General features: G+C 42.3%; 1 protein-coding gene across 1 annotated transcript in view; it reads left to right on the forward strand.

Annotated features, from left to right (window-relative positions):
- LOC105569198 overlaps nucleotides 1-22,923 on the forward strand; it is a 34,787-nt gene extending 11,864 nt beyond the window's left edge. The window contains exons 3-6 of the mRNA XM_012025422.1: nucleotides 17,777-18,033; nucleotides 18,722-18,785; nucleotides 19,183-19,431; nucleotides 19,769-22,923. Coding sequence (XP_011880812.1) covers nucleotides 17,777-18,033; nucleotides 18,722-18,785; nucleotides 19,183-19,431; nucleotides 19,769-20,152 — 954 coding nt within the window. The 3' untranslated portion in view covers nucleotides 20,153-22,923. The remainder of the gene's footprint in view (nucleotides 1-17,776; nucleotides 18,034-18,721; nucleotides 18,786-19,182; nucleotides 19,432-19,768) is intronic.
- Nucleotides 22,924-23,161: the final 238 nt, after the last annotated feature.

Below are 23,161 nucleotides of genomic sequence, written 5' to 3' on the forward strand. Positions count from 1 at the left end.
AAGTAATGTGAGATCCCGGGGATCGGATATTCACTCGCTTCGGCCAAAAGTATAATGATGTGCGAACAGGTTCCCTTCGCTGGGACTCTGGGAAGTTTAACGCCCGGGACGGGCGGACGCGTGCGTGTATCTTAACCGCGGTGTGAAACCGCAGATCGTCCTTTCTGTCGACGATGCCACGGCGTAATATCGCGGTGAAAGCGAATCATGTGAATGCCGAATTGCGGTGGAATCGCGTGAAGGAGCGGCATTGATCGGCCATCGATGGCGGTCGACAAGGACGCGAAATTTGGACGGGGCCATTTATTTTGCTCCGATCGTTCCTTCGGCTGTGAATTGCACATAGCAAGAGAACGCCATGCATACGTTCTGGACGCGGTTCTTTGTCGTACTCTGGTCGATTCTTGCACGTGCATTTTAAAGAGAACCCAGGTGGCACAGAATTTTGTAATGCGCGCCTCCGGCTTCTCCTCCTCTATCTGTCTGATCCTCCGTTTACGGCGATACCAGACGATACGGGTGTTTTCACACGTTTTCGTATAAGCTTCGAGCAAACAGAAGTAGTCGCAAGCGCTATCGTACCGATCGCCATTACACGCACTATGAAGGCCACCGGGACGTAACGTTTGTTCTGGTCGCAATAATTCCACGCGTAGCGAGCCAGCGCAAACACGGTTATCGCGGCGACTCCGCAAGCGTTGATATCGCGCGGCGATATACCGCGGTCGGCGCGCCGGCGAGCGAGAAAGGGGAAGCCGAATGAAGAAACTTACTACACGACGGCGATGAAGGGCGGGAGAGAGGGTGGTCGGAACGTCGGAAGAAAGAGTGAATGGGAGCACTGTGTGCCAGATGGCTCGGTGGCGTCGCCGCATCTCGACGCCGCGCCGCACTGCCTACGTCGATTCGGTTCCCGTTGCTATTTCATAATAATCGGGGGGGGGGGGGGGGGGAGAGACTCTCCTCGGCCGCATAATACGAGAGGCACCGCTGACGATAACTGTCATGCGACTGACCCCTGGCAATCCGTGGCGTTTTATGGACTCGGCGCGGTTTATCGCCGCGAGATTCTTTCTTCCTCGTAGAGGGAATCGAAAGGAAGCGTGGGCTTCGTTTATTCCTCGGCGAAGCCCGTCGTTATATGCCGATGTCCTGACGGCGAATAACGAAATGAGGGGGTGAACAGCGCGAATAACCATGAAATTGACTTTCGCTCGAGCATCTGAAACAGCGACTATAAGCAATAAAATAGACCAACGAAAAACTACAATTGATATAAAATATAAGCGGTGTAATAAAATATGTTATTCAAGCCCGCGCGCCGCGGAGAGGGAGCTGCCTGCAATGGAACACGTAAATAAATGAAATCCGACGTTTTATGAATTTAGATACGGATTTAAATGTCTGAATTTAAATATGAATTTAAATGTCTGAATATAATATAGGAGTGAATTGCATCCTTTGGAAGTCGACCGACGAGATGCACAGGACTGCATGTCAAACGATCGCGTTGAATAGGATGCAAGTAGTTGATCCGGAGAACGGACCGTCTGTCCGATGTTCAAAAGCTGACCGGATGAGATCTATACGAAGGACTCAAAACAACCGGAAATTCTGCGTGTGTCTCATACAAATATCGCGGCACGAGGGTCCAAAGCGGATCGGCCGGAAGAGACGGGAGTCCGTATCTAAAAGAAAAGATTCGGTATCGAATCGCTACCGTACCAGGTATTTCAAAGTTTCCAGTCTAAAATAAATAAAAAAATCAGAGTTTGGGGATGACGACTTAGAATGAGGGAAAAGGAGACGCGGCTAAGTGCAAATATCTCTCACTAGTCGTCTGTACTTTCAGTGTTGTGCATAGATGATTTTAAAATTAGCTAGATAAAGATAAGATAAAAATATATAAATTTATCTTAGATAAGATAAAGATGATTTCGTTTTGAATATATCTAGATAAAAGATAAAATTATATAATGATTCATCTAGATAATTTTCAGATAATATTTTTAAGACTTCATGTAAACGCAGTAGAAAAAGTTATGAAAAAATTATAGAAAAATATAAATTATAAAGGGGGATATAGAATATATTCAGGTTAAGTTATATGACTCACACATAAATGCATGGTCTACAACGCCATCCATATTTAAATAGTGTAACTGTTAAGTATTTTTATGTGGCTCTAAACCAAATTATCTGTACGTTATCTTAGATAATTTAGTAAAGATAACACTTTCTTTCATCTAAGATGCAGATATAGATAATACTTATTTTTATTATCTATGTATATAAAGATAAGATGACGCTAAAATTTTATCTAGATAATCTATATAATTTTATTTAGATAACAGCAAACACTGTGTACTTTTAATTTGTATGCCAGGAATTATTAATTTTTAATTAACTCGTGTGATCTGGGCTGTAACTTATATTTTAAAAACGTCTGACGTCACAGTTCTATTTCCTTCTCATCTCGTAATGCGATAATGCAGAAAACATTAGAGAAGCATTGTGAAAAAGATAATACGTAGATCCTCGATTGGAAGAAATTAAACTACCGATACGCTTACAGCTCGATAAGTATACGTTCCATTGTCCTGACCAATCGGATCAAACGCGCATTACGCGTGACGTACGTACATGGTGGTGCATCGACACGACGACGCGACGGTCAGCGTACCGTGTCTCGCGCACGTGTGAGCGCCGGCTTCGTACACGCACACGTGCGAATCGGATCGTTGAAACGCGTAAACGATTGTAATACACGGTGCAGTAGCGTACGTGTTACGGCGTATTATGAGTTAAACAACGTAATAATAGCCACAGCGCCAGCGCCATGGCATATATGCGCCTGTGGACTACGTATCGGGTGTCGGGATGGATGAGGCAGCCACCAATCCATTCGATCGTATATTAGACAATATTATTATTCATGAATTTGAGTATAAGTGCATTCTATCTTCCTCAAATTAAGTCATCATTGAGATTTATCTCTACTCGTTTGTACATGCGTTTTCTTAGGCTGGTATCACATTTGTCGTATACGACACATTTTTTAAGTACATTGATTGGTCCCAGGGTAGAATAAAGTTCTAGAACTTTATTCTATCCTGGGACCAAGCGAAACGCTTGAAAAATTTGTCGTACGACAAATATAACTGTCCAGTCTTAGGCCACTATTGTTATGCGACAAATTTTTTAAGCGAGTTGATTTGAAGTTTCTAGAGACTTGACAACTTGCCTATTCTGCAGCCAGTCAACGCGTAAAAATTTATCGCACGACAAATGTAATGTTAGTCCAAATCTCGGTTGCGTGATTTTAAGAATAATCGTGTTGTCGAACGTAAATAGAACTGATACGAGTGGTGACAAATGCGTGATAGTCTAATTATAGGTACGGCACGGCGTCAGTATATCATTCGTTCCTTGTAATGATTGTGAATAGGACGTTCAAAATTAATTAGTGCTATCTCGCAGAATTGCGCGGGTGAATAAAAAACGCGCTCGTTGAGCATCACGATCAATTGTAACTTTAATAACATAATGAGTAATGCGGCGCCACAGCGGTATCGTGTTTTCTTTTCCCTACGATGTAACGGGTGCCGCAGAAAAAATGACATTCATATAATAGCCGACGAATTCAAGCCAACACTTCATGAAACGTGCCTTCGCAATCCGCACGCGGGGCTTCGCAGAAAGTTCTTTTTCGGAGAAATGATCTTACCGTTCATGACTAGATATGCAATAGCGATGATAAACACCGTATAAAAGAGAGAACGGTTTCCCCGGGCTGCCTTTTTTATCGTTGACGGACAAACTGCCTCGATTCCGTAGTTCCCGACGCCCCCGACGAAAGAGTTAAGGCACGAACACGACACTTCCGGTGCAACGAACCCGTCGAACTCACTCGCAACTTATTACGACACCAATATTAGTTTTACGACGAGCCACTGGAAATAGTTCGGTAAGATATACGTCATCGAAGTCCCGCGTTCGACAGCCTATATATAGGCGTAGTTGCAACTGCACAAGAAGGAATTTATTGACCGCGGGTGCATGTCGCACCTGCGTTTGCCGAACCTACGCCGGCGTTATTGTGGGAAATGTTTCTTTCCTCGTGTCTCGATAACGTGTGCCTCGAGTGATCGTGCATCAGCCAACGAGAGTAACTTTAATTTACGACGAAAATCGACGGCGATGCGATGCGTTTTACCTTATTTGGAGCTTGCCGATTCTAAAAAGCATTGCGAGCCGAGATTAAATTTCTTATGGTGAATTTTGTTCTCGTCATGGCGTACGACTTATTGACACTTGGTCAAGTGAAGTCAAGGGGATGGGTTAAATGAGATGGAACGTCGTCGTGTTTCGCCGCTCGCTTATTTTCGATCCGTAAACAATAATTGAAAATGCCAACAAAGTTTCGCGGAAGGAAATCGCGGTTTCTTCTGCAAATCGCAATCGATATCTCAAAATCTTAGCCGATTAAAAGAAAGACGGATTTGTCCTATTAAAACGTGCTACAACAATTTCCATAATTGCAACACTCAAATAATCACGCGAGTCAATTATACAAATTAATCATTAAATAAACTTAAATTAGGTAAACTTTTCCATCGGGCGAATAATTTTGTCTTATCGACGTTATTTTTATGGGGACGCGAGACTGGAGGTGCGACTTATTGCTGACAAAATTATTGTTGACAAAAAAGGACGGCGCGGTGCGTTTTCGTATAAATTTCATGGCGTGCGACTCCTGGCGCGACGTTGCATTATTCATAGCAACTCCCGTAGCTTAAATCACGATAATCCGCCCTTGCCGGTGTTATCGTCGCGGTTACGCTGGCCGCAGTCAGGTGTGCGTCCAGCGGAAGACTCCGTCGGTGCATTGACTGGGAACAAGGGCGAGTTGGCGGCCGAGATGCGAAGCGTGGCGACGTGATTGGACGAAAGACGAAGAAGACCGGCACAAAGGAAAAACGGCGGCCGTGATCGTGTGCGCGGATGCACGACCATGCTCCCTTTGAGCCCTTTCGTGACTCCCGCGAATTATCCCGCGCGCCCGTATCACTGCGAAAAATGATATATCGCAGGTAAATTATAGAGTGGCGTCGAATATCGTTTTGATGTGTATCGTGGAAAAAATTGCATAAATTTCTTTCCTTTGTCTTTTTTTTTATGCCCGGTTCTACACTGTTTTGTCATGGCTGAATGGCACATTTCTTTGCGACTTGGATTTTTGTTTCTTAACAAAAATTTGATGAAAGGTGAATAATTTTAAAGACGGAGAGAGAATTTTCTCTAAAAATTTACTTTGAAGATCACGTTGGATGTCTTCAATCCACAAGTTGGATGAGAATTTGAAATTGAAGAATTTGAATGCAATTGTGCATCTAAATATTTCTGCTCGCTTTCCAATCAACACTTCAAGTGCATGGCACTTAATTGAACTCGAATTTAATAGTACGTCAACTTCCGTTCATAAGCTATGACTAATCGTGAGGCTAAATTTAAGCCATTAAATTGATTTATGCAATCGAGTGAGCTTAATTCAATTTAAATTAAGCTTACATTTATCTTGTGAACTATTCTGCAATGCTTATTTTAAATAAAATACAATAATAACAGTAGATAAATAAATTAATTAATATTAATCATCAATAATAACATTTTTAATTAAACCAATTTGGTTTCTTGAAGTAAAAGTTTACAATGTGTGAGAAAAAAGTACGACGACAGGTATACAAAATATATTATCTTATCGTATTAATTATATTGATATTATATGAATAATTATATTAATACAATTATTACATTAATTATAAAATTTCAAATGTATTTTGTAAATTAACAAATATATCCGATGGAACATAATGTGATTGGTCGAAAGCTATTTATGGCGTAAATCAATACATACGCCAATGCAGCAAGATTTTTCGCGGTCGCAATTACGCGTTAATTTGTCTTCCGCTTGGAAGGGCGTTTGATGAGTCGCAAGTATGATAACTATGCTTGTTTCCCTATTTCACGAGATCACTGGCGTGACACGCTCGATGAGATTAGAGCCGTATCTACGTCGGGCCAGCATAGGAGAGTAGGATGCTTTGTCGCTCTTCCACAAACCGGATGCGAGCATTCCACGCACGGCGGCTGTGTCGCTAATAATCGCGCGCGTGTTGGTAGTAACGGGGGACTTAAAGTTAGTCGAGTTGTTCTCGTTTAAAACAATCAGCAGAAGAGGAAGGACCAATTATACGGACCCGCGGCCGTCTGTCACCGATCTTCTGCTTCCCTTAATGTGCCGGATCCAGGCTACAACTGTAGATAATCAAAACAACATGTTGTTATGTAAATAATCTGTCGAGCCCAGTTTTTCCGAAGAGTCGAATTGTAAAGCAAAAGAATGCTGACTAGATTGAAATGATTACGAGCGATTTGGTAATACTGCGAGTAATAATAAATATCAAACAATAAAGACAAAATTCGTTAAAATAAGCTATTTTATAATCAATTTAGTATAATAAGAGGAGTTTCAAGTATTTCGTAATAAATTTTATTAATTTTAAGTTACGTTTAGAAGATTTAAAATCGCGGATAAGCTTTTTTTTGTGAAATACGATTTATTTTTTATGACATTCAGAAATATCTTTCTGCATCTTCATATTTCAATTCGACTCAATGCTAGATACAGTGGATTTAAAGCCAACTCGTTGTACATACATCATGAACGATCCTTTATGTAGTTTGCTAATTGTATGAACTATTCAACCGCGAATAACAGTACCGAGTTGATGTTCGTTGGCTTTGAACGTCCGCTGTACGAAAGTGGCTAGATTGTTAGACTGTTACATTAAGTGGGCAACAAAGCAGCATATGTCTGTATAATTGTTTGCCGTTGATAACACGGCGTTTCTCCAGGGAAGCGCCGCTTTCACGCGTCCTGTGAAAAGAAACCATTCTAACATGAATATGTAACCATTTTTATCGCACGCTAACGAAATGAAGATTGAAAAATGCGATGACGCTCATGCTTGCGCGCAGCGAGATATGCAGCAGATAAAATATCAGAGTTTCCTGGTGGGCGTTTCTGTTTCCTCGTGTTCCACGTTTCGTAGCGGCGTTTCTCTATTTCCCTAACGATCTTTGCTCGTTACGGGACATAGAATTGCCGCCGCGTCCTCGCGAGAGCTTTCTTTGTAATAAAATACTTTCAGGATATTCCTCTGGAAGAGTGCTTCGCCCTAAGAGTCGGGCGGCGGCAGTTTCTTCGCAGAAGGGAGACACTTCGCCGCAGCTGTCTCGTTCTTTTAAAAACGAGAAGCCGGCACGCGACACCATGTCCGTTCCGCCTTTCGAGAGGCGACAGGATGTAAACTCGAAAACGATCCATGTCCCGCTGGTCCACTACACACAGCCTGTCTCACTCGTATAAAAAAGATAGTGGTGGAAGTGAGCCAACTGTCTTTGGTATTTTTATTGGTCACGAATCCCTCTTTTGTGATACGTTTTGTATAAACATCGGCGGCGATTCTCTTCGCCGACTGATGACTTATTCATTTCCAGAAACATCTCAGCGAGACTTTCTCTCGCGCTTTATGAAAAGTTCCGCGAGAATTTAACGAGAACGACGAAGCGAATTGAAATCGCGTGAGCGAGAGAAATCCTCGCGGGAATTTTTCGCGCGCCAAGAAACTCCATGTAGCGCAGCTCCGATTAATTCGTCTGCTTCCGTACAGTCCATTGTTGCGACGTATTATTCGATTCATTCATAATAATGCAGCGCACGTACGTCATTATCATCAACTCGCTAGAATAGATGATGACTTTGTTATTACTGAAACGGGTACGTGCGATATATCTAAGTAGCTTGTACTTTTTAGCTTGTCAATTTGTGCCTTGTCATTCATACTACGTGTAGTAAAACTGAAGCAATGTAAATATATACAGGGTGGTCCGTTTTAATCGACCACCCTGTATATAGATTAGACATGTCAGGAACATCCACTGAACGTTCACATTAATTTACTTGGACGCCACATGTGCGTCCAGCGGTTAACATGTTAATTAAGTGTCTGCCAGTCCTAAATACCGATGCAGGAAAAGGCAATTAAAGCGATTGCGGTATTTGAGGATATTTGATTACCAAATCAATTGGCGAGAAATGTTTGAAGTCGCGCATCCGGCTTAAAGAATGGCACGTCTATCACGCGAATTGCATCCTCGTGACGGCACGCGCATTCACTCGCCCGTGCAACGGGCAGTAACAACATGCGGTTTCGCTTTCATCTCGCGCGAGGAGGAAGAAGCCCCCGATGCCATATGGCTCGGAGAAGAAGCTTAAACACGGCGGCGCGTTCGCAGGAAGGAAGCTTTCCAGCATGACCGTATTATGTTCCGTGGTACCGAGAACACATTGCGAAGAACGCGGGCCGTGGCGTAAAAGCGGGGGCACGCGATGAGGGCACGTGCCCCCTTTTCTTCTTTAGGACATCGCTGCTCCTTTGTATACCGGTCGCTTGAAGGACCGGAAACGGGTGTCAATTGTCAGCTACTCGTAGACGTCCGCGGCCGGACACGGCCGATTCTCCGGCGAGCGAATTTGAGAAGGCGCGCGCGCTTCTGTGTGGTCCTTCGCGAGTATCGCTTCTTATCGGGACGCGAGCGCAGTGTGTGTACGGAGATACAACGCACATATTAATAGCGTGTCAACGTGTCGATCGATTCTGTCCCTGCACGTGTCTTATCGTGGTAATTGGAGATTTCTATCAGCTTTCGATGTGTCACTTGGAGCGGTATCTCCTTCTTCTTCGTCAGCGCGGTTGAAAGTGCTCCTGCATTATATTCGTGAAATAAAAATAACATTCTTTAAAGAAGACTAGATAATAGCACACGTCTGTATCAGATTGCTATTTAATGCCAAGATCGTTAGACGGTATCATCGGGCATCTGCCGTCAATTAACGCGGACTCAATGACATTCAATTTGAAATAATTTAAGCGTCATCTGCCCTCTCTTCGCCGTGGCTCTTGCCGATAATTTTCTTTCTTTTATTTTGCGAATTTATAAAACGCGTGCAGTCGATAAAATGGAAGTAGATAAATCTGCCGTTACAACGGTAATCCATAAAAGGAGATCGCAGGATAATCTTGACCCACACTACATGGCATTGCCTCGTCATCATTATTACCGCCATCAACTTCATGCGATGTTGCATCCTCAATTTTATAACCCAAATGCAACAGTTTACTGTTCCGTGGAAATAGAACATAAACTACGCACAATGTTGCAATAACATTAGGGCTTTACTTCCGTCTCGTGCGAATGGAGAGTAAACTGGACTATAAACGGAGGCGATAAGTTCATGTTTTTACCTTGTCATTTTTGTGTACGACAGTTGCAGCATGAATAACGTTATAGCTCGAAAAAAAAACGGCATGAATTGTATTGCACATATTGCATTGCGTCCGTGGCGATTAGCCGAATTTACTGATATTTTTAAGAAATCTCGATCGGTCGTCTCGAAATGTATGACCCCCGGCAATGCAAGTGACAGTGATTGACCCTCGCCTGGAATTCTTGACCCCGGGGGCCGACGGGTTCAGAGACTCTTGCAGTTGAACTCGACACGCTCGATTTAGCGTCGTTTTCTTCCCGACAAGAAGAACCGTGAAAACCGACGCCTTCGTGCTAACAGCAGATAGGGGTTCTCAGCACGAAAATAAAATATAAGAGTTCGCTATGCAAAGCTTAAATTACGCGCGCCAATTAAGATAGGATAGAGAGAAGAGAGATACCGGCCGCTCTTAATTAACCAACCCGCCGATAAATAAACTATGAATTTCAGCGTCTTTCTCAAGAGAAAATTAATTATTTGGCTACGCGTAATGCAACTTACAAAGTGCATTATTCTCCGAATGAATTGTGGGAACCGCGTTGTGCACTGCGACTTTTTTAATTTTATTTAATCGCTACAACTCGTCGCGAAATTTCTCCTCCGCTCGCAATTATTTAACGTCACTTCACTCCAATCGCTCGCCTCGAACTCTCTCGTTCAACCACGATAAGCCAGCGGCGACAGGTATGATTTTCCGCGATTTCTACGTTTCTTCTTCTCCCAAGGTGGAATAGCATCCGCGTGCTCGCAAAAAACGAGCTCATTACCCAATCCGCAACAGTTATTCCTGTTATAGATCGAAATTATGTAAACCGGGCCGTGCGACAATTCGCGTCGCAAGAGAAGAAGGAGTCGCACGGGGGCGACGTTCTGTCAGCCACCGTCAAATCCTCGCGGCTTCCAGTCACATAATTTTCCACCGAGCGTGCGAAATGCGCCTCGTTCGGCAATAACAATTATGCCTCCCATGGCTTTCGTGGCGAGCATTGTCTCGCGTCGGGAAAGTGGCGCGAAAGTAAGAACCCGCCAGCGAGATATCCGCCGAGAGGTTTCTCAACGGATCCGCGATAAGCGATCTCGCGGATCGCTGGATCGGCGAATGATCCTGAAAAGGACGATTTACGTGAGATCCGGGGAAACGGAGAGAGTGACGAGATTGTGCCCGGGTCACTCGCAATGCTCGGAATTTAATGACTGCGGCGGAGAGATCGCTGCGGGATTAATTAATATAACGAGCAGTTTGCCGAGATCGCGTTAATTGTAAGACGAAGTTATATGGCGACTGCCGGATTTAATTGTAGTCGTCGGCCGTTTAATTAAACGTGCGGCTGCAGCTACGCACCGGGTGGCAATTACCGTTGACAGACATGGACTCTCGGAACAGCGCTATCGATATTGTCCGCGTGCAGCAACAACAGCACGAAAGGTTACGCCTTATCAGTCGTACGATGAGTGTCGGATGATTGAATTAATTAGAGCCGATGACACTTGAAATCCTATATTATCTGCTGACAATGTTCGAGGTGGCCGACGGCAGTTCTGCGAGGTATGCTGATCAAATTATATGCGATCAGCAGAGCTTTTGTTAGCGCGTTTGCGCGTGCTGCAGGTGCTCGTAGATATCATTTTCGTCGCTGATCGCAGACAAGTCAAAATGGATATTCTAAATATAAATATGTAAGACGAGGATTATCTCTCGTCTGTAATTTATCTGTGTCCAGAGGGTCGTCCGCGCTCATCCAAGAAATTAATTAAATCACGCTATCTTTGTACCAATGTAGAGACGAGGATTTAGATAATGAAAGTAAGAATTAAAAGTAACCATGGGAAAGACCACACACAATACAAAGTAAATCTCCTGGCGCATATAAAAATGTTGGCTTTACGCTTTTAAACCGCAACGTGATGCTCACTGGACCACCACCCGCGGATAATTATTCTCGTAGCGTCCTAAGCGGCGCGCAGTGCGGGGCAGCGTTTTTCTCTCCGCTCAGAAGTGAGTTTTTGTTTTATGCCTGTCCTCGAGCCCTTCCCCGACCGGAAGCCGAGAGGAGGATAATCGAGAGGGGACACGTGCTCGAATAACGACGGTACCTGAAGACTTCACGAGGAAACGTGGCAGCTGAGGGCCGAAAAGCACGTGCCATGCATGAAAGAGGAGACGCAGGACTCAATGCGGCGCCGGGATACGAAATTTATTATGCACGGGCCTCCTACCTGGGACACCAGCGGTAGCCATTCAAACCGCTGTTCGTGGGTTACGTGGAGTCGCATGGAAATGAACGAACGTCGTCCACCTCGAGTACGCCCGATCTACGGGGTGCTCGCTGTATCGCCTGACATTTTGATTTTAATTTAAGATAAATTACGGCTACACATTAATGAATATCAAGTTCATTGGTTGAAATTTATAGGCTGTCTTGCGATACTTTCGAAAGGCATTAACACACGAGTTACTTAATTATTTAAGTTTCATACGCGAATAAGTATTTGGAATGTGAGTTTAGGAATTTTTTCTTGCTGAAAAATCGAGAAATAATTGACATCTTAAGCTTCGCAATTGAAGCGTAGAAACACTGAAAGATTATAGCGTATTGTTCCACGTGGAGCAAGAATCAGGCGCACAATTTGCGACGCTATCGCGACTCGAGCAATTGAACGTGACCTCGCGTTATACACAATATTATTGAAAGTCCGGTGTGTGATGACACGCGCGGACTACTGTCCACAATTTATCGGTTAATTTTGCGACTCTCAAGTAAAACACGGCTGTTATCGTTAAGTACAATTTCTTTTTATTACTCAACTCGATTATCGTTCGAGTGAAATACAACGTCGGCGTCGCTCATCTTATCAACTGGAGAAGAAATATTATAAATAGACGGCGCCATGCGAGAGACAAGACGCATTAAGAATAATATAACTTAGTGAGTCGACCCCTTATATTTCATATAAGGGGTCTCAGAATAGATGAGAATGTTCCGTTAATATTTACTTTAAAGTTGGACATGTTAATTTTTTGTCAGATAATTCAGTTATGTCATGCAGCTATAATCATGCACTGTTACAAGTAAATTGTACTTTTTACATTAATTAACGTAACGCGATAAATAAACGTTAGAGAATACATTCGGAAGCCGTTGCTGCTAATTAATTATTGGGAAATGCTAGAGCGATATTTATGGAAACGTAGGAATAAACTTGAATGAATATCTTAATACGAACTCATTACGCAGAAGCGAGCTAATCTATTAATTAGAAAAAAAGACCGAGTCGATTGGAAGCGTTTCCGTTGAAAGGTGTCGCTTACCTTGCTCCAAAATGGAGATACGTATAACGGGTGACGTTTCCGAAGCGTACGCTGAGAACTGAGCTGATAACGATAAAGTTACGATAAAGGCGACTATATTTAGAGCGCCAGCGAGCTGCCCCGCAGAACAGGACGAATCAGAACAGGAAGGAGGCAGAAGTCAAAGAAGGCAATGGCTGATTTACCGGTTTCGAATGTACAATTAACGGCACAAATGTTGTAAACTATACGTCTACGATGTTCCTCCTTCGCAAGGAGCAGGATTTTTATGGATTCCAGCTAAATCGCACCCCCTTATTACGACGGCATCCCGTGACATATGGCGCTCACTGTTCCGTTCTATGCTTCATTTTTTCCGTCGCATCGTGTGCCCGATATGGCGGTATCGCCGGCTAAATTTCGGAACTTCCTCCGCTTCTTGGAATTCCCCAAGCTGGCTTTCCTATTAGAGCTTCGATTTACAGAACGAGTTTTTAGGGCGACGTAAAAATGCGGCCGCTTCCTTCGCGTGGAGTCCGTCGTTAACCACGTAATGAATGAACGCAAAAAAAAGCGAAGTCGCCGAACAACTTATCTCCGATGTATAATTACGGGGCAATCGATTAAACCGATCTGTAGTTTCAGGTGTGGAACTTGCATATAACGAGACTTCGAGTACCGTAACGCATGCGGAACAGGAGTTTTTATCACTTTTGTGGGATTAAAAATTTTATGGTAAATATAACGATTTTACCCCGATAAGAATGATTTGCGTACGATAATTGCAACCTACCCTAGTAGCACAGCGCATTGGCTAAACGTTGGTTGAATATTGGTCCAATGTTGGTTATAGAAAATAACGTAAAGCCAATATTGGGCAGGAAGTAATTGATGATATTAATGGATCTAATTATACAGGATGAGTCTTTCCATATCCGACAAAATTTTTGAGAAGGTAGAACGGATCGAGATGAACGGAAATGTCCTGTACCCTTTTGCAATTTTCGTAATAGTTAACGAGTAATTAATTATGAAAAATCGTTGTCTTAGGCCGGCCTACCGCCCAATTCGAGCGCGTGGCGAGATGTGCGCATAGCAATATCGATCGCCGGGCGGTCACATCTTGCCACGCGCTCGAATTGGGCGGTAGGCTGGCCTAAGACAACGATTTTTAATAATTAATTACTCGTTAACTATTACGAAAATTGCAAAATGGTACAGGACTTTTCCATTCATCTCGATCCGTTCTACCTTCTCAAAAATCTTGTCGGATATGGAAAGACTCACCCTGTATATAATTATATATATGTAATTTGATATAATTACATACAATTTCATCTAAATTTTTTCCCCGGGAGGAAAATTGGTTTAAGATTGATGCAATGTTAGACCAATATTGCTAAACAGACATATTGGCTAAGTAAGAGAGGGCGGCCATCTTACAATATTGGGCCAATATTGGGAATACGAAATTTACATTATTTCCCAACATTGCGCCAGTATACTGTGCTACTAGGGGTATGGCATTCGCGTATTCGCGCAGGCTGATTACAGGAAAAATTGTTGGAAACTTTAATACTTTTTACCGTCTTAATATCTCTCGTCATACACGTTCTAAAGCTAATGCGACGCACGCTGGTAGCTGCCATTATCTCGCTGGTAAAGAATGTCTGCTGCATCCTATTACCGGCTGTAACGTAAGATCAAGGGCACGAGGAGTCAGTCTACGCATTATCAAAATCCCCCTTGTGCGCGGTTTTATAAATAGCAACGGTGACATCATCGCGCGCATTATGCAAGGTGAGTTGCACGTTGATAACCCCGGCCAAGGTATGAATACATTTCGGAGAACAAAGTGTTTTTAAGTTCGTTATGTGAGCTGATTGCGAGATAAAGTAACTTGGGAAAATGAGAAGGCGGTGTTAAATTGTACGTTAATTCCTTTAATGTGTTCTTATCTATCGAGCGCCGACGTTACAGCTCGGTAGTTGCTGCAGTCGGATAGAAATTGAGGCGGCAGTTTTGACGGCGGTGCCAATTGTGCGTGCGCGAGCGATACTTTCAACCCGAAGGAACGTCGAACCGAAATATCTCGAGACGTATTTCTGTCCGCCCTGTATAACCGGGTGCGAGATATTGAAGTCTACCGCGCTTAACGGAGTGTCGTACGTCCTTCTCGATCCTGACGAGGCACATGCCTTGCCCGACACTCGCCTTCTAACTCCCGCGTTATTTCCCCCTCATTAGCCGCCAGTTCCGATGAAAACAGTGGCCGATCGGGCGATCTTCGATGCGATTTTTAATAAGGTGACTATTGTCGTTATCAATTTTCAGCGTTCAAACTGTACGTTGGTGATATTTTCGTGGATTAATTAAGGAGCCGTTTCTTAAAATTGAATTTTAAACTAGACGTCGATTCTGTATGCCACGCATTTGAATTCTATTCTCACTTAATTCGCGAGATTAATAAGCATTTCCTCCACTAGCTAAATTTTATATATCATCTGCTCAAGTTTTCTAAGAGGAAAAAAGCGTCATTGGCGTGCTTAGAATGTGTGATTCATAACGATCTTTGTACCTTGCCGGATGTGGTGTACTTGAGGAAAGAACTGTGTAAAGATTGGTACACGCGCACCGAAACAATTCGCGTAAACGATATATATTAATGCCATGGGACTGGAATTCCGGCAGCTGAATCAGACACTTTGTTACACCTATACGTGCGAAAATATTTCCGCGAAAACATCGCGCAGTTTGTTCTGGTGAGATGGAAATCTTTCTGCAGTCAGGACGCCGGGCGTTGTATATTTACGCCAACGTTGTGTATCTTCGGCTTCGTTAGGGTACCACTTGTTAGGCCCGGCTCGATGTTTTCCCTATCGATTGGCGGTCATCGTAAAACTCCACCGAGAATTTCGAGGCGAATTTATACCGGTTTGTATATTTTTACAAGCTCGCTAACAAATGGTAACGAAATATAGAAGAGAACGTTTGCATCTTTATGCAATTAGTCAAGAAATTCGATAGCTTTCCCTCTTAAGGCGCAGCTTGATTATAAAAATTGTGAACAATCTTCCTTTAGTCACAAAATTGTAAATCTCTCGTCGGCGATGTCTCCTTCCGAGTGCGCCGTGACGTTACACAATAAGACAAAATGTAACGGCGAATTCAACTTACAATACGCGATTGCGCCAGTACGCGGTGAACGCCATTGTTGACATTGTAATAAGCGCATTGGAGGCATAATCTCGCGATTGTCATTGAAACGCGTTTATTTCACACGATAGAGACTCGGCCGGATCCGGACTGGATTTCGTAACACAGGTTCCGGTTTCCCGCGACGATTTTATTCGAGCTTCGACGAAACCGTCTCCCTCGGACGAGTGTGCAAACGCGTTCGGGTATACATTCGTAAGGCGTGTCTCGGGTCAAAGGACTTTCGACAGAGCGATAAAAGGCGTACAATTGACTCGTAAAATCTCGACGAAAACTCGTGTTTCGAGGGAAGGCACCTTTACATGTAAACACATGTCCGCGACACCCGAGCTGACACGCCGCTGACTGATACCTGAATGTCTTCAATGCTGATGGTGTGAGAGGTGGTTTACTTTTGACGCAAAGATGCTATTATTTGTGATAGAATACCAACACCTTCGACTAAAGTGTTTGTTAAAACAATCATTTACATGAGAAAATAAATATAAAGAATTCTCTAAACATTATAAACAATCATATACAGTGTTTGCTGTTATCTAAATAAAATTATATAGATGATTATCTAGATAAAATTTTAGCGTCATCTTATCTTTATATAGATAATAAAAATAAGTATTATCTATATGTGCATCTTACATGAAAGAAAGTGTTATCTTTACTAAATTATCTAAGATAACATACAGATAATTTGGTTTAGGGCCACATAAAAATACTTAACAGTTACACTATTTAAATATGGATGGCGTTGTAGACCATGCATTTATGTATGTGTCATATAACTTAACCTGAATATATTCTATATCCCTCTTTATAATTTATATTTTTCTATAATTTTTTCATAACTTTTTCTACTGCGTTTACATGAAGTCTTAAAAATATTATCTGAAAATTATCTAGATGAATCATATAATTTTATCTTTTATCTAGATATATTCAAAACGAAATCATCTTTATCTTATCTTTATCTAGCTAATTTTAAAATCATCTATGCACAACACTGATTATATATAAATGAAGTAATTACTCTCTAACGATCAATCGGTGAATTATCACTGAAAACAGCGAATAGTCACTGATTTACAGTTACAAGTGTACCGCTGCGACTTTCAGTGATATATTTATAACTGCAAACCGGTGACTATTCACTGTTTTCAGTGATGATCCACAGATTGATTTTTAGAGAGCGGCGATACACCCTTGCGGAAAAGCCGTTCAAGTTTTGAGCGTTAACACTCGATTCCGAATTTACTCTCAAATTTGGGTGTAAAAATTTAAATCCTGGGTGTTTATGTCCAAATTTGAGAGTAAATTCGGACAATCGAGCGTTGACGCTCGAAACTTGAGTGTTTTTTCCCGCAAGGGTGGCGCGAAATTGATTTTACGTGTAATAAATATAACACAATTTAAATTCTGTTTAACACGAATTTACATCTGTTGTTCTAAATCCGCATAGATCCGGTAGGCGGATGTATTATGCGTGTGAACGCAAGCGTATGCGTGCGCGCGGTGGCATCTGCAAACGGGGTGATCTGGTGTCTGGTTTATTTTCGGTGCGCACATCCCTACATAACCAGTCGTATCGGAGGGGTTGATAGCGTTTTATGCCGCGCGCGTGGCCAAAGTCTGTCCCTGAGTTAATTATGGACTAATTGTCAAGGTCTGCGTCTTTGGAGCTTTTTTATTGCACCGCCATAACGGAACGTCACCTTCCCCAGCTACTGAATTTAGCTTAAAAGGAACAGGACTATTTCCCACCCCTTTATGGGGTGTTTTTCGAGTCACTGGTGCGTTTTTCTAAGGGAGCTCTATAAAAGGACTAAGTTATTGATATAAATATTCATACTGTCTGACGGAAAATGTAAACTCTTTGTTTGCAGACCACCATAAAGGTCTACGCCAACTGCCTGCGACCGGACATCGAGTATAAGACTCTGAGCATCACCTATGAGACGACTTGTCGCGAGGTTGTGCAAAACCTTCTCAACAAGTATCGCATGAGACACCGCGACCCCCGGTTGTTTTATCTGACCATGGAGGTTACCGTGAGGAGGGCCAATGTGCGTACCGTCCTGCCGCTCGACGAGGACGCGAGGCCAGCCGTCCTGCAGTCCTGCCATCCTCGCGGCGATTCCAAGTACGTTCCTTCCCTGCCTTTGTACTTGACCACCGGCCCTTTCGGTTTCGGTCGGCTTCGTGACGTAATTTCAGGGCTCGCGACTATAAACACATCCCGTAGACCGCCAAGCACGAGCTAACAATGGTCGACGTCCTCCGCGCTGCTCACCGATATAATTCTCGGGCGCAAGTGGTCGCGTGGGTCGCTGTAAATCCTTGGCGTGCGGTTCGCGAGGAATGCAAATACGGCTATTCGATTGCGAAACAAAGAGGAATTTATAGAATTTTGACAGCGATCGCGGTTGTAAATGTCACGGATCGTTGAAAGAAGCACGGGGACGTATTTGGGATTCCACGCGCGCTGCATCGGAACGCAAAAGTTGCAGCGCGTTACGGCACCGAAGTGGAAAGTATTATTGCAACTCATTAGCTTATAAAGAAAAATAGTCGCTGCAGTTGTTTGGTAATTAGAATCGTTTATTTGCGAGGAAATCCCGTCGGGACTGATGTTTTCTTAGGTAGTCTGAGACTTCCGGCGCGACTGTACGCGTAATAGGACGAGAGCGTTTATCTCCCCGACGTAACCCGCGCTTTTACATAAAAATAACGCTCGTTGGTGCCCTTTGAACCTACCGACTCCTGCCAATGTCGTGGAACCCCTGATGCATAAACTCGCGTGCTTACATATGTCTCCTCCTTGTTTGCAGGTTTTCACTGCAGACACATCGCGGCGGACTCATCAAAATATACGACAGCGCACTCATGTCCGGGGTAAATAAATATTTTCTCTTGTACGAGTAAACAGAGACAAGTTAGAATATTGATAATATTATAACTTGTTAATATTAATAACTAAACTTTTTCAAATATTATAAAAAGAATCGTCATGAAAGAATATATTCTCCATCTTGATTGTTAAATACCTAGTTGTACGAAAATAAGAGATACATTTAAGTATATTTAGAAATATGAATAATTTATCATAATTTGTAAATTAATATTGTACATTTTCTGTGGTAGAAGCTAATAATTTTACTTCTGAAGAGTAACATTTTGAACTAAAACTTAAAATTCTTTCGGAGCACTTACACCGCAGTAAAACCTGTTGAAAGAGTTTTCAGTCTGTGCCGCGGTAATTGTGAGCAAACTCGATGCTTATTGTCCGCAGTCTAAGTACAAGAGCCTTTTGGTCTCGGAGCAGACCACCGTAGACGAGTTGATCCAGATGTTGCTCAGTTGCTACAGCTCCAAGGAACCGGTGGAGCAATTCTCTCTCTACGAGGTCTGCGAAGGTGAAGAGTACCAAAGGAAATTGCACCCCGACGATTCACCGCTCAAGGTCACACAACGGTGGACTAGTGCGGATCGACATCTTCGCATTAGGCGCAATCCAGATTACAACCAGCATAGGCGGAGGGTATGATTAGTTTGCTAATTTAGTGACTAATGCAACTTTTCGAAACTGTTCTGCGGCCAATCTTGGAAAACGTATTCGCGGCGAGAAAAAATGGTATAGTCGATTGTTTATGAGACTATGACTAGAAAGAGTTAATGCTAATGTCTCGCGGTGAATCAGCTTCAATTTCTTCTCTGCCCATGAATCTTTGAGGAGCAGAGAGTACGAGGTATTGCGCACTCAGACAAAGAAATCGTAGTCGTAAACTCCAATCCGTGTAATTACACTGTCATCAGAATTATTCATAGGAGCTTGATAGAAAGTCTCAAATCTGTTACATAATCCGGCGTCGTTTCAGAGTATGTGGGCGTCAGACTCAAGCATCACCATGGCGATGTCGAGGCTGAATCTCCACGATAGTCTACCTACCCACTACAATCCGAGAATCGAGAACAACAATCATTTGAGCCTGCATCATCTCGCTGGAAAAACTAGCGTTACCGCCAACAACAACAACAACAACAACAACATCATCATTCGGGATCAGCATCACTCGTCGTCATTAGGTTCCATCAGTCAGACCTCGCGAATCGTGTCCCATGGAACGGGTCTGCCGCAAGTGCAGCTGCCGCGGTTGCAGCAATTCCCGCAGAGCGTTCCATCGACGCCGCTCTCGGTGAAGCACTCAAAACACGTGACTGCCTCCTCTTACGCAGATTACGAAAATTATCTCTTTATATAAGGACCGAGTCGTTAACGGGCCTACGTAAGCGCGATTGAAGTCGATAGAAGCTATCGTCGATCGCAGAAGTTCATCCCTGCGAAACGGTCAGAGTTACCAGAGACTCGTTGGAGACACGAGAGAACATACGCTGCGATTGCGATTGTTCGACAGCATTTGCCTTCGTGTGTAACATTTAGATGTCAAGTATGAGCACTATGAGGCGCGCGAGCAAACGTGTACCTTCAGTTTTGATGAAAAAAGATAACTTGCCTCTCTTGTTACAAACTAGATTTAAACTACCGTTGCAACAACAAGTAAGTACTTGTTTGGATTAATTTTGTTATAATAGTCCGACAAAACTATTATAACAAATTTGTACAAAGAAATACATGATAATTCTCATTATCATTAGTATGTTCAATGTAATATTTTTATGAATAACAGGAGTTCTCTAAACAACATTTGAAAAGAATGAAATTGCAAAGTGAAATGCTCGTTTGCCGCTTACATCTCAGCTGACCAAAGGCTGATGAAACACTGAACAAAGAGAATTTACAATACGATAATAGTTAGTAGTGAGGGAAATTGTACCAAAGGTAGACGTATACAATGTTAGATACGTAGTATATATTATATATATATATATAAATAATATGTCCCGTATTCGTAAAAATGTGTAGAGTTTACCAAGCCTGACATAAGATTTTTATAATTTTTATCAACGTTTCTTTTACGTTTGAAAAAGAAATATCAAGTCGATAACAAATTGCTTTATATTTTCTATAACATTAGTCGATAGAAAATTTTAACGTGATTGCATAGGTCGAGAATAAGGTTCGCTTGCGTGGGGCGATTTAAGATGCGCAAAAAATGATTGATAAGGACAGAAATATTATTATTTATTTATGTGTGATGTAAAGATACGCAAAAGGCATTTAGTTACGCTTGTTTAAAGAAAGGTTTTAAATTATTAAACGTTTTGACCTATCCAAAATTTCGTGCAATCCGGCCAGAAAAAGATAGGACACCGAATATATATCTCCTACATATATAAACGCTAGAGGAGGAAAATTAATATTTAAGTAACACTCGCCGTTATCGCGTTGATTAAGACTACAGCGAGAAATGGTAATAGCAACTTTCAATAATGTACGTACACTTATCGTTTCTCTTGCAATTGCTTGTAATTAAAAAAAAAAGTAATTTAACAGGCAAATTGAAAAGGGCTGTCACGTTCTGACAAGTATAGTTTCGTCCGTTTTTCGGTCAACACATCTAAGTACCGGGGATTTGGACTCGATTGCGTGTGAATGGAATAAATAAAATTTAGTCTTCCGGACCGAAAAGGTAACGGGTTCGGTAAACTTTGCATACGAGGATCAGATTTATTAATAGTCGTATAGTTCGGATAATCGACATCGAAATCTATTGGAATCAATTTGTAATTCTGTGATTGCTTAATTCTGGGATTGTGCTCGGGTTCAAGTTCGGACAACCTGAACAAAAACGGCGTAAGGTCTTGACAGTTGATTACTGCCTGCTTAATTTGGAATTTAACTCGTTTGATTTGAGCACGTTTGCCTCCTACTCTCTTAGGCATTGAGTGGAAGTAGAGATATAATTTCTTATCCGCTACACCTTTTGTCAGCGATCAGAGAGAGGTAGATACTTCTAATCGCTACGCTCTTCGTCAGCGATTAGAGGGGGGAGGATATGTTTGTTCGCCACAGTCTTTGGAAGCGATCAGAGAGAGGAATGAATGTGAATGGAGTTGACTCAAAATCCTGAAAGTTTCGTTAACTTCACCTTTTATTCTAGCTTGATTACAGAAGGGTATAACTCGGTCTAAACGCGTTACTTTCTAAGTCCGCGCGAGGTGTTTAGAGATTTTTCTAAGTATTGCGACTGTATGTTTAGCCAATAGCCGAGACTTTAAGTCAGACTTGTCCAATATTTGGGTTCTAAAGATTTCTAACTTCAACCGCTGAATACTGACTGAATAGAGAATGAGAGCTCTAAAAAGGTTGGGTTACACAATTGCCCAGACTAAAACTGATTATGACTCCCGTTAGAAAAGCTGATTATGACTCGCTACGTGCCGTCTTGCGCTCTTATTTACATCCGAAATGGCACGAACCTCCCCTGCTGGAGCCTCTCACCATTTGGGACTTATTCTAATAAAGGGAGAAGGTCTTATCTTTTAAGAAGGTTTATCCTAACATGGTCCAGCGTTCGGTGACACTTGGTTAATCCCCTTGCGGGGGTGTCAATTATAAACTATAAATACACGGCCTCCGAAGAGACGGGTGTTCCAAGAGGTTCTCTACTCGGCTAAGAATCGATACGGAAAATAATTTGAAGCAGAATTTCAATATTGAAGGACTTTCGTCCGTACGTCGCAGGGCTTTAGAAGTTACTCCGCGATAATGGTGATTCACACGACTCTCTTGCTCCCATACGGAGGAAATAAATAGAAACCAAGCTATATTTTTTAACCGCAGCGCGTTCAATATTTTATTACCAAAGAGTTTCTCGATACTATACGTATGGAAAAGTATAGACTAACACGCGCGTGTGTCGAATACGGCAGCCGAATGTGCATTTATCTACAAGAGTCTTTGATGTGTATATCGTCAGCGTAACGATGTGTGTCGATAGAATATGATTTCACATCACACGATATGTGTCGAATTAATGTACCTACGTAGAATGTAAATATCTTTTTGTATTGTCCTTTTATATTTTATAGGAGAGAATATTGAATAATGATTCACGTGTCCCCAGTCAGAGCCTGTTTTTATTTCGCCTGAATATAGATACGATTGTAAACTAAGGCGTGTAGATTTATAAAATTTTACAATATGAAAGTAAAAGTTGATCTAAAATATATTCTTTCTACAGGGTGTCGGATTCGATTTGGACCACTCCAAAGATTATAGTAGATTGGGTCAAACTGAGAAGAAAAGTTATATACCATTTTACAAAGTCCGTAATTATTATCGCGTAATTAAGAAAAACGTCTGAGCC

Source organism: Vollenhovia emeryi, unplaced genomic scaffold (assembly GCF_000949405.1).
Source record: "Vollenhovia emeryi isolate VEMERY1.0 unplaced genomic scaffold, V.emery_V1.0 DF939125.1, whole genome shotgun sequence".
In the NCBI taxonomy this organism is placed as follows: domain Eukaryota; kingdom Metazoa; phylum Arthropoda; class Insecta; order Hymenoptera; family Formicidae; genus Vollenhovia; species Vollenhovia emeryi.